General features: G+C 44.0%; 1 protein-coding gene across 1 annotated transcript in view; it reads left to right on the forward strand.

Annotated features, from left to right (window-relative positions):
• The window catches only part of PTGFRN (prostaglandin F2 receptor inhibitor), a 40,502-nt gene that overhangs the window by 10,707 nt on the left and 16,880 nt on the right, over window positions 1-12,915 (forward strand). Inside the window, exon 6 of the mRNA XM_009274503.2 lies at window positions 6,782-7,201. Coding sequence (XP_009272778.1) covers window positions 6,782-7,201 — 420 coding nt within the window. The remainder of the gene's footprint in view (window positions 1-6,781; window positions 7,202-12,915) is intronic.

Consider the following 12,915-nt stretch of genomic DNA (forward strand, 5'->3'; position numbering starts at 1 on the left):
TACGTCAATCAAACTGTGCTGAGACGTCCAGGAGCCAGGCTGTCATTGTAGCAGGGGTGGCATCCAGCAGTGATGCTGGGGTCATTGCCCCCTTTCATGACTCAGAGTATTTCGGTCTCTCTAGGATGCATCTTGCTGCTAGCAATAGGGTTGTCTTGACGTGAAAAGAGGAATGTCACTCACTTTAAGTGTTCTCTGTCTGCCAGTTTGAGAGGTTTTTTTCCTCTCTCCTCCAAGCCCATGTTTAGAAGGTACTTCTGAGGAAGTTCATAGGCATAGTAATACCAGAGTATCAAAAAATAAGTGGGTGGCAGAGCAAAAGTCATTCAGTGATTTGCTTGGATCCGGGCCTTTTTTAGGCAGAAGTGAACTAGCTCTGGTCAGTATTTAAACTGACTCTGGGAGCATTTCTTAGAAGCTGGATAAGGTTATCTGAATTGCTAACACTGGTTTAAAATGGGTGTATGTATCCTGGATGTTCTGTAGAGTGATACCGTTTTGGCTTAGGTGTTGAGGTCATGCAAGAGGGTCTGTTGGGTACGGACCGAAGGAATAGGATAACCTAGGATGTAACATCTTCGGCAAAAATCTGTGCTTAGCTAAGCTGCATTTATCGTGATAGATTTGTTCAACAGCCTAGCCCAGGCAGCCACAGGCAGAGAACTATATTTCAGAGACAAGTAGTTTGAAATCAGTTTAAAGTTGTTTAAGGATAATCCCTAAACAGCTAATTGGAGAGCTTCTGCTGTGATTCTGCTTCAGTGGAGAGAGAAATGGTGGGCTGCTTGCTCAGTACTCCCTTCGTTCCCACACCAAGCATGGTCAATGAAAAGGTCATTTTTTTTTTTTGCTGAAGCTGGCTTCTCCAGCAGGAATGAGATCTCTCATTAATGCTGAATGCTGGTCACAATTAATTCAGTTGTTATGCCACAACACGGAGTGTGTGTGTATGTGCATGCATGCGTAATGGATCATTGCCTTTGGAGCAGCTAGAGAGACCAGCTGGAGTTGAAAAGTCTCAGCCTGTGTTGACATTTCTGAGGGAAAACAAACCGTGACAGGTGTGAACATTCCCTTGTTTCTGGTTTTATTCCAAAAACTCTGCTAATTTTGCAACACAAATGTAAATGTTATAGTCCCCATGCTGAAAAGTACATTTTGTTGGCAAAACTTGGAGTTGGGGGATTTATGATGTGAAAGTGAGCTCTCCTACAAACACCTTCTCCTCCTGAAAAAGCATATTATATGTATATAAGGAGGGGGAGGGCAATATATAGGTTTGATTTCCCCTTCTTCCCTTCCACCCCTCACGTGCCTCCCCCCCCGGCTCTTTCAGCCGTCTAGCCCCAGATGCCTTTCTCTGCGTGCCCTGTACTCTGCCATATCCTATTCGTATGAGCTCCAGACTCGGCTGTGAACCCAGTGCTGTAGCCAGCTACTATGAAGGAGTTAATCTGCTGCTGCCTCTGCTCTCTGACTGTTGTTTTGACAAGTATCTGGTGATTTGAGTCCCTAACTGCTCCCAGTGCTTATAAAAGCAAGCAGCCAGGCTCCCACGTGTTTGCCTAAGGAGAGAACAGAAATTTGCCTCTTCCTTGTATAGCTTGTGCCTGCATAGAGGCTTTTCTTCCAACTATTTCATTACTTGCATCGTCTGTGTTAACTTTAGAGTGGTGCTTGGGGGGGAGGACTTCGGAGAAATCCCACTTTGGAAAAGGTTGTTCTGAGTTTTTGAGAAAGGAGAAATGGTTTTATGTTGCGTCTATGGGTCAGTCAGCACAGAGGGGTGTTCAGGATAAGGAGGGCTTTGCTTGAAATGTAAACATCATGTGAAGATGTCAAAGTCCTTTTTGTGTGTGTTGTATAATAAGTTGTATGTTTGCCCATTTTAACTTGAGGTTTATCTTCTTTTTCTGTTTTGTTCTGTTGGGACCAATAATGCTCACATGTCTTTCTGCTTACTCAGCTTTGCAAATGCAGCCAATTGCTATCATAGATCACTGTTTTTGACATGGTCTGCCTGATTTTTCTTCCCCTCTTTCTTCTATGCTCTCCCCCACCAAGGTGACAAAGAAAGCATCTTTATCTCACCTCAAAAATAAAAAGTATCAATTGTATTGTTATTTTTTGCTTATTTAGAGTACAAATTCCAATCAGTAAAAAGGGGAAAAGGAAGGGAGGAAACCTTTTTTGACTGGCTCCGTAGATGATTTTTCAACCCAGAAAAAAGTTTAATAGTTTAAAAGATAACTTTATTAATTTGAGTGTGAGTACTGCCTATATTTAAAACACAGTTGCTGTTTGCAGTGGAATGCAGAATTGGTGCTTGTTTCCTAAACCAGTGTTGTCAACTTTGGTCTGCATGGAATTCTTTGCAAAAGAGAACATTACCTTTTAATTGAAATTCCAAATCCCAAAGGTATTATTATTTGGGGTTTTGTTGATGCTTCTGTCTTTAACTTGCAAAAGAATTGTATTTAACATGTTACTTGTCCTAAATGCTTGCCCAGGCCCTCCTGTCACATTTAATTGGGAGCAAGGGCATCTTAATCTTTCAGAAAGTCCTGCAAATAGAGAACAGGTGATATTTCTGCCACCCACTTGTCTTTACCATTGCTGGTATATAATAGACACTGCATAGTACAGACGTGCAGTTCCTCTTGAGCAAAGAAATTCCCATACCCATGGCACCAAGCTGCCAGGTGTATGTGCCAGTTTGGGTGTAGGAACAAGAAAGTGCATTAAGGTAGGTGTACAAGCCCCAGTCAGGGGTGGCTGGGCTCCTCATGCCTGCATGAGGGTGAAGTGTTTATGCTCTTTGCTTGGCAGGGGAACAGGCCAGTGAGGGTGATCTAGCTGTGTGTGTGCAGCAGCGGGGAGAGCCGTTGCGTTGTATATACACTTACCAGGCTGTGGTGCGGGCCTTAGTGTGTCTGCTGAGCACTTGGTATCAGAGCTGCTGGGGCTTCAATTGTACCTCAGGGTGCTGTATAGTCTCCTCCTACGAAGGCAAAGCTGTCATTACCTTAATGTCTGCTGCATTCCCTGTACTTGCAATCTAGCTAGTGCACTGGGGGATAAAGAAGCCTTTATGAATACTGAGATGGCGTTACTTGAGGCTGCTGCTGAGACGTTAGGCTCTGAGGTTACTGTTAGCTGTGACCATTGTGCTGCTTTTCCGACTGAAGTCAGTGGAGTGCAGGGAAAGTGTTTACTGTTTCCTAAAGTCTCCTTGCCCTTGTAGCTGTTAGGCTTCTCTAGCAATTTGACTGGCTTAGATTAGGTGAAAACTCTTTTTGGTCACTACCCAGGAAGTACTCTTGAACCTGAGCACGCACTTTGTGGTAGAGAGCAAGAGAATTATAGTGTGGCTTAACCACTTGGAGTGGCCAGTGATGGAAGGCAGAGGCATGCACTGCCAGGCTCCAAAGTACAGTTTATTACTCAAATTTTATCTGAATCATTTGGCTAGGATTTCTTCTGCTGCTAGCCCTCTGTCTTGGAGTAGGGCCCAAACTGGTTATAAGCTTTGGGTATGATTTACTTAGGATCTCTTCCTCTACTGCTTTCCAACATAAACTTTGCTGATTGCAGCCTCCTGTATGTGACGGATCAGGGTGTGTTTTATTGTGCTTTTCATTCATGGAGCTTTACAAGAAGGAGGTGAGACTCTGCATGGGATTGCAGATGTGCGTGTGGAGGCGCAAGCATGCAGGGTAGTGGTCAAGACACAGACATTGCCTCCTTGGCAATTCTTGGAAGATTAGAAGTAAGATCTTAAGATGCAGTTCTTGGAAGAAAATGTTCTTTGACCTCTCTGGCCCTTCTTGTGCTGTAAGATCTGATGAGTAGTTTCTGTTAACATAGCAAACATGAAGAAACTTTCCTTTCCCACTTAACTTTTCTTGCAGATTACTGTTATTTCTAACCAAATCTTTGGTTTCTCCTCTTTCCCATACTGTGCACTATTACACGCAGAGACAACTACATGCTTTTCTAGGTGGGGGTGATGGAGTGCTAATTACATTTCGTCTGCTGCTACTGAAGGAAAACAATTTTGGCACAGAACTATACTGTTAAGAATGGTGATCCAGGCTTTTCTAGTTGACAGGATATGGGGCTTTTGTTTTGTTTTACTTTACTACATACGTAGGTCTCTAATATTATTGCTTATTCAGAAATGTTCCTTTGATCTCTTTTGACTTTCTTGCAACAAGAAACATTCAGCACCTGTATGTGCTGGTTTTTGTGTCCCCTTCTCTATTCTGGTCTGCATTTCTTACAGTCTCACATAAGAGGAAGTGCTTCTGCCTTCTGTATTCATCCAACCTAAGGAATTCTGGGTTTTTAAAAGGCAGACAAATCCTTTGAAAGGACTTTCATAAGAATATATCTCGCTGTTCTCTGTTCAGCATCCTAATTTCTAACCCTTTTGAATTCTACCACTGTTCTCCAGCTGCGTCTCTGGGCCTCAGATGTTCTCTTCCACAAACTCTACAGATGGCATTTCTATTGCTGCCCCATGCTACCACCACTCCTTTCTCCTTTCTTTAGCAAAAATAATAGGTAAAAGCAGCATTTTCTGTTGCCCTCAAATGGAAAGTCAAGAAAGGATGTCTAGGAATAAAGTTTGCTCTGTCCTTACTGGGGACAAGACACTCCCCTGTGTACTTGTTGCCTGACCTGTGGCTCAGGGAATAGTTGAAGTAAGGCATTTGGAGCTCAGATAGTAGGGAGAGTTGTCTCTTCTCAGCTACAACTGTACTGCTCTGATCATGTGAAGGTATTTGTCTTAAGTACATGTATAAGAGACCAAATGCAAGATTTCTTTTTTGGTGTCTAGGACCCAGCGCTCTAACATGAAGATCAACAGCACAAAGAACATTTGCATCAGGAGGGATTTTTGCCGAGAGCCTCCTCACAAGGCCTAGAAAGCAGCAAAATGTGGCAGAGAAGTATGGCTAGCTGTTTGTGCTTCTGCTTTTGGAGCAAAAATATAATTGTGTCCTAGGTTCCTAAGATATGTGGCAAGCTGGTCTGTGCTGGGCTCCTAAGTGCTGCAACCTTATGAAGAGGGTGATATCAGAATCTCATGGACACAGAATGAGGAAAAAATGGATCTGAAGTCCAGAATCAGATGCATGATGAGTCCTCATATAAGGGAGCAGAGATTGACTCTGTGTGCAACTTCAATTGTGATTGTATCCTGAGTGCCTAAATGTGCAACTCTTGTATTCCCACTCGCTTAGCGGGTGGAAGCTTGGGCAGGGGGGTTGGTGCAGAGTATCAAGCAATTCTGTGCTCAGCTAGACCACTAGAAGCAGCTCAGCCTTCCCTGCTCCTGCTGTTTCTTTATATAGCTTTGTACTGTGATCTGCTTTATACAGTACTGATTTAAAGTTGTCATACCGGGTTTCTCATCTTGTGGGCTGTGTTTACTCATTGTGAAAACTGCTGCTTGAAGGCAAAACACTGTAATGTAATCTTGACAAGTATCTTGTTGCTTTTGTGGGGAGGGCATCAATATTACTGCATTTAGTTCAGTTTTGGGGAATGTGTAACAATCTCACCATTGCTTATTTCCCTTTTCCTGAGAGGTTTCACCTTGCATAAGGGTGATGTGTAGTGTTTTGTTGGTTTTTTTAACATGTCTACACCTGTTTTTCATAAGGGGGGGAAGGGGAGAATATGCTGCAGCAAAGTAAGTCCAGAAAGTCAGACTGGCTGAATTCTTGCAATACTGCTACTTTGGGAAGTAGCTGTAAGCTGTGTGTTCTGCCCCAGCACCCTTTCCTTAGGAAGAACCTGAGTGTGTGGGATGTCTCTTCATCACAGTGCCAGGAAACTAGCAACTCCCTTTCCTTTTATCTGGTTCTGATTTCAGTCACACCTCATTTTCTCAATTTCTTATTGTGAGCTTGTATTTTTTGTGTCTTGGGGCTGTGCTCCTAGATGTATAATTTTCCCAAACCCTGTAATTAAGGGATTCTTGGGATTGAGGAGCTGGCAGACTTGGAGAATGCTGAAGAAAGGAAACTGAGCAGTAAGTGTTGCTGGCATTCTTGATGCCAAATGGGCTGTTGGGAAATGTCAAGGCTTCTGGTAGGCTTGTACTCAGGTGAACGCATGAGAAGCAAGGGAAAAGAACACACATGGAGGCAGAGCTGTGCTGAACTCTTTCAACACAGAGGTGTGTGTATGGGGGTACTGGGGATGGAGACTTCTCGTGTTACCACCAACTTTTTTGTCATGCAGTTTCAACTGATCTTGGGAGTTCAGCTGAATGTGTCTGGATTGCTGTTAGGGTGGATTTTCAAGGGAAATAAAAGAAGCTACACTAAGTGCTGCCAGTTCAGTTAGTGGCAGCTTTTGTCACTAGTCATGAGTACTTTCAGCAGTGTCCTTGTACCCTGTAGCTGAGGGTGCTCTTCCAGATCCACTGTAAAACTGAGACTCTGAGTCTTGTCTGACTAATATCTTTACTCCTGAATAAAAAAAGTCCTGGAGGTCCTGTCACGCTATGACCTGTGTATTGCATTATCTGTTCAGTATTTGGTGTTTGTTTGAATCCTTGCATCTTGACCCAAACTGTTGTGTACTGGTGTGTGCGTGCTGTTGAGTAGCATTCTGGGTTGTCCATATGTGTTTAGATAAATGTGCTGGGATTTGTTTCCAAAAAATACTTTTCTTATTTGTAATCTTCTAGATTGAAAGGTGCTGCAGAAATATCTGCACCTATTTATTAACCCTTCTCTTGCTGCTTATTTCCTTCCCTCTTCAGATTACATGCTTACAGTGGAGGCAGTGAAATTGAAGCCATTCTTTGTAGCAGGCCACACCTTTGAGATGACATGCAAAGTGTCTTCGAAAAACATCAAGACACCACGCTATTCTGTCCTCATTACAGCTGAGAAGCCACTAACGGATCAGTCGAATCCCAATGGAACCACTCGCATAATCTCTTTGAACCAGGACTCAGTAGTGCGGCTGGAAGACTGGACGGACCAGACTCGTGTTGACGGCGTGGTTCTGGAGAAGGTCCAGGAGAATGAGTTCCGCTACAGGATGTATCAGACACAGATTTCTGATGCTGGGCTGTATCGCTGTGTGGTGACTGCCTGGTCTCCAGGTGGTGGTGGCATGTGGCGTGAAGCAGTGAATGGCTTATCCAACCCTATCCAGATAGACTTCCAGATGTCAGGTTGGTATAGAATCTGGCAGCTGTGTGTCTAAGCCAGAAAGGGAGAGAGTTCTTTGACGCTCTCCCAGTGGTTTCCCTGTCTCTGGGAAATACCTACTCTTTGGAACATGGAAGGGGTCTCCAAATGGTATGATGGCTGAGAGCTTTGCTTGTCTCCTTTGGTGGTGCTTTTGTCCTTTGTGCTATTGATTGCTTACAGAAAGATGTTTAATGAATTGGCTGTAATTATAACCCCTGGGTTTTTCTTTACTAATGCAGCTTTTATGGTCCTGCAGGCTCAGAGCTGGTTCTCAGTTTGGAAAAACTGCTGCCACATTTGCCAGCTTTATCACTAGATTGCTGTTAGGTAGTGGCAGCTCTGGAAGAACATTAATACAAACTAGATTTCTGTTCCAAAACAGGCTTGATTAGCATAGCATTAAATTGCCTGAGCACACCTTCCTGTTGATGTAATTGCAGAAAATGGTCAGGTCAAGGCAATGGTAACATTTCAGCCATCTCAGCAAGTGTATCCTGCCACTGGAAGACCTTAGAGGCCCCTTGTGGCTGGACTACAAAGCTCCACAAATTGGGATGAATTTCAGTATCGGAAGTGCATCCTGTTCCTCACATCCTTGCTGAAACCCTCACCTTCAGCTGTAACATAGCCTGCCTGTTGAGATTTTTCTAGAGAAGTGTGCCTGTACTTGTATATTGTTGAGGGGAAGAAGAGGGGGACAGGGTTGGTTTGGGTCATCAGAGATGCATGTTAACACTGACTTCCTATCATGCTGTGTGGGTGGGAAGTACTGCAGAGTTGTTTTTATAATGATGGTACACTTACGAGTGAGGGGTTCATCTCGTGATTTGGTAAACCAAGCTGGTGACTTCTTGAGCGGTTTTGAAGAGCTCTCGGTGTAGCCGAAAGGTGCATCCTATGTTGGAGCTCTCTAGTTAGCTGCTTTATCTCAGATCTTCTGCACTCCCCCATTCCTGTTCACAAGCACAGCTTGGGAGAAGGTCTCTCCTCACATCCTTTGTTCTTCATGTGAGTTACTCTGCTTATAACAGTGGGGCTTGTAGGGTTTTTAGAAGATGTGTCTGTGACTAGGCAAGAGCAGCCTGACTTCTGGTTGTATCCATAACTAAAGTAATCTTTCTCTACGAGGTGATTTCTAAAAACTGAACTTCCTTATACTAGGCACACTGAGAAAAGGACAAGGGCTGAGTGTAGGGGGACAGCCTTGCAATGAAGACATCACTTTGTAAGAAGCTTTGAAACGTAGCATCCTGATACAAACCCTAATGAAGATGCAGCCTGACCTAAGCTGGTGAGAGAGAGGATGTTGACTCAGCTCAATGCTTCTCTCAGTTCTAGGTAATTTCTGGTTGGCTTTTTGTTTAGTTTTATGGTAAGTTACTGTTCTGAAAATAATCTGTTAGTTGCCCATGTTCCAAATGCCTCTTAGAGCGGCACTGTCACAGCTGAATATTGCTGTAGATTTGTTGTCTTCTCAAGATGGTTTAATGGGCTATAGTTTTAGCCTTATTACTCTTGATATCTGGGTCAGACACAGTGGGAGAGCAGCATTTGCAAAGGGGTGATGCAAGAAACCAGCAGGAATGAAATCTGTCCCAAACCCCTCCCCTCCAAGCTCTTATGTGGAGGCTTTCCTGCACAAGTGGTGGTTGGTGACTCTCCCAACATTGCTCGCGATATGTCACTTTGAACTCCAATGCGAAAAGTTTGGCAGCATGCTATTAATATCCGTGGTTCAGAGGGAAACCGATGAGCTATGCAAGGGAGGAAAGTACGCATGTTGCAGTCTTGACTTTTTGCTGTTACCCTCTACTCCCAGCCTCTTCACCCGGATAGGATTTCTGGCGCATAGAGCGAAGAAAGGGAGGCAGCCTGTAACACTGCCCTGGGAATGTGTGAATTCCAGTAGCAAGGCTGGAGCAGGGGGAGGGATGGTCCTGAAGCCCTGTCAGCCTTTCATTCTTTACAAAAGAATGAAGAGAGAAATGAGATCCCAGGCACAATTTACTGGAGACCTATTTCCCAAAATAATCTTGGCACGTAGCAAAATCTGGCTTGAAATACCTTCCTTTCTTCAACTGGTGGATGAACTTTGTGTCCTTCAGTTGTTACTCGGATATCCTTGCTGGACATTCATATCTGGGCATGATGAGGACATGTGATGAGCACAGTTAGAATGGACTAACTGTGGAATTATTATTTGGAATCAGGTATACAAGACAGACGATGTTCTATGGGTGTGTTACTTTGGTTTTGTTTGCTGAGGTGTACCGTCTGATGCAAACTGTGACTGAGTCAGGGAGCCAGAGGTAAATGGCAAAGTTGTGGAGCAGCTATAAAAGCACAGCTCGGATATCACGCGCTTGTCTTGCATCCTGTGGTACAGGCAGCTGTCAAACTTGTTCTTCAGAAAAAGAAGCTGGTGCCAGATTTTCTGTAATGGGAGTGGTGAAAGGCAGAACTGCTGAGGTAGCTAGTGGTTTCTAGGGAGAATGAGAGGCTTCCCAAAATTGGAGGGAAGATACTAACAGGAAAAGGTCAGAAAAAGCAGAGGGGCATGCCGCTCTCCAGGTAACTGTAAAAGCTGGGGAGCACTGCTCTACTAAATCCTGAGTTAAATGAGTGATGAGTAGCTTATGAGTGTGTTTGCCCCTAATAGTGCAATTGACTCGTTAACAGTTTTCTTGACTTTTGGGGTTCTCAAAGTGTAACAGAGAGGCATTTTAACTGTGGCCGTTGGGGGGGGCATATAATAAGGCAGTACAATTTCGAAAAATAGAAGGTATTCCAGTCTCCTCCCTACTTTGAAAGCTTGGACTTTATAGCATTTTTCAGCTTGCACCATGAGGGATGAAGTGGGGAGGTGATCAATATGGAAGCAGCATTTTCAGCAGAAGGAAGCCCTTAAAGGGTTTTACATGAAGCTTTTAGTCACAGGAGGAATTTTTCTCGGTTGTTTTTATTGATTCCTTTTTGATAGGGGGTGGGGAGGCTTGCTAGGATTGGAAATCCTTTCTTCCAATTTGACTTCTTCCCAGATCTCTGAGTTGAGTGATGTTTTTCAAGGAGGGTTTTTTAGTGTGCGTATGCATTGTGCAACGCGATCTATCTGAACGGCAGGAGGCCTGTAAGCTTTTTATATATGAGCTGGGGACTGCGCGCATGAAACTTCAGTGTTTCCTGCCACAATAGGCTTGAAATGTGGCAGTGCTCTGAAATGTTTTTCCATGAACATCTGTGGAAAATGTCTTGCTCAGATTCTTTCCATTCAAGGCAGAACTTGCTGGCTGCAAGCAGAGACCTCCTCTCTTCTTTCTCCACTTGCTGTTGCAGAGGGACGTATTTATTCCATTTGGTTAACGATCTGAAATGTTAATGTAAAGGCATTTGTTTGAAACTTCCTGTTCAAAAAATGAAATGTGGATTTTGTCCACTGAATTATAAACTGGCAGTTGTGGGGGGGTGGTGGTGGTGAGGAGGAGCCTAGTATGTCATTAGTTTTCAAATATTCAATCAATGGCAGATTGTTCTCTGCTGGATATATTTTAAGACCAGAGAGGATCTTGCGGATCCTCTGGTCTGGCCTTATGAATAATGTGGATCACTAGACTAATTTCATAAAATGAATGCCTGCTGTATGTCCAGTAGCTGTAAGCAAACTAAGCTTATTTGGGGGACAGCGGGAAGCTGTCCCATATGAAGACTCAAATATTCTTCAGTGCTTCTGTTTGGTTTTCCCAGTCTATAACAGAAGTTCGGCCATCTCTTTTTTTCAAAGGTTGCCCAGCAATGCGAGGGACAAGAGCAGCTGCCAGTGCTTGTCTTGAAATTTTCTCTTAATTTCATTGCATCAGTTCCGCTGAAACTCAAATGCATCCTCTCTCCTCCTGAGCTATTGGATGATGTATGTGTACATAGCCTTTCTTTCAGCCTGGAACACACCTGTCTTCTGTTCCTTGCTGTTCTTCTGAAGCCAGTGTATCAAGAGTTTCTTGTAAGACTTGTGATCCTACCCACCCAACCTGAAATCTCTCACTTGTCTTCTAGTAACCTGGAGGTGTTGCTCCAGTGGCAATGCCTTTGCACTGCAAGGGCTGAGCAGCGGATGAGAGAGGCTGTCTTTTTTTTGTGCTTCCCTTTGCCTGCAGCCTTAGCTGAGCTGGCCAGCAAAAGTGGAAGTCAAATAGCTGGGAACTTGCTTGAGATCAGAGTGCTTATCTGATGCAGGCCTGTGTGCTGGTATCTGGTTCAAATGGCTCCAGCTGGCCTGCAGCTGGTTTTTTAATGCTGAGGCACCTGGTCTCTGTGAAATCCACCTGGTTTATCCTGGCATCATAAATTCTTCTGTGGCATTTGTCCTTTAATTCTATCCCTTTTACCCTGAACCTGGCAACCCAGGTTAGTGTTTAGAGTGTCTTTTACCACTATACACTCACAGGGATTTCTACAGAAGTGATTTATTTTCCTCTCCCTTGAGGGAAGCAGGGAGAAGGAAGCTTTTAATCTCATATTGAGAAGTATGTTATGAGAGAGAACCATTTGGAGCTTGGCTGTGCTCTGAGCTGGCTTCCCCCTGTGCCATTCAGCAGAGGGCCGAAAGCTCTGGAGAGGCAAAAATAAAAGAACTTTAAGGGAAGCGTCTCAATGAAATTTTCAACTCTGGATTACATCTGCATGTGAGCTCATTGCACAGCAATGTATTATCATTCACTTTGGAAGAAGCTGAGATAAACTGAGAGCTGCTGAAATATGAGCTGAGTATTGATGTTGAACTTGCAATTAAAATGAAATGATGCCCTGCAATGACCCCGAGAGATACTCAGTTTCAAGAAAGGAAATAGAAAGATTCTTAAAGGAAGGAAACCTTAATCATCAAAATGAATGAAGAGCAATACAGCAGAAACTCTTTGGCAAGAAAGGCTGGTATTTTCCAGCCACTGTTAATGGGCAGGAACGTGCTTTGTCATTGTGTGCCTCTGTGCCTGTGTGCATTAATTTGTAGCTGGAAGTAGAAACCACAGACTAAACTACTGTGGGCTTCTTCCAGTAACAGCTATTATGAGGCTTGGGGTAAAACTTTTCAGGGAACAGCTTCATGAAGAAGCAGGGAGAGGGCAGGGGGCTGGAATAGTGTGGGTGAAGGAGCTCATTATCTGGAGAAAGGCAGGTCATGGCATTCTCAGTTCAAGTGAATGATTTGGTGCTAGGGCAGATATGAGTAATATTTTGGAAGACAGAAAACTTGTGGGTTGCATCAGTTTTTTCCCCCGTTGTGGTCTGTGGTGCTGGCTGATTGCAAGTAGGGAAGCTCCATGCGGTGATTGCGGCCTCCCTGCTGGGTAATGGACTGGGCGCAGGCTTCTGGGGTAGAACAGCCTGCTCTGGATCTCTGTTGTCAGTCAGGTTCCTTGACCTTTCTCTGCTCTACTTTACTTGTCTGGAAAGTAAAAGTAACTCATCTCTGTGGGGAGACTATACCTTATTTTTGTAGAGAAGTAGTGGCTAAAATGATACAGAAAAGGCCAAAATGTCACCTAGGACCTAGGTAATTGGGATCTCTTCTGTTGTAAATCTGGATGTTAACTGGCTTTTTGTTATTCTTGCTCCTTTTCCCCTTCTTTTTCTTGCAGATTTAAGGTGGTGTCGCGGTTTAACCCCAGCCAGCAACTAAGCACCACAGAGCTGCTTGCTCACT

This window comes from Aptenodytes forsteri, unplaced genomic scaffold, assembly GCF_000699145.1.
Source record: "Aptenodytes forsteri isolate BGI_AS27 unplaced genomic scaffold, ASM69914v1 Scaffold207, whole genome shotgun sequence".
Taxonomy (NCBI): Eukaryota; Metazoa; Chordata; class Aves; order Sphenisciformes; family Spheniscidae; genus Aptenodytes; species Aptenodytes forsteri.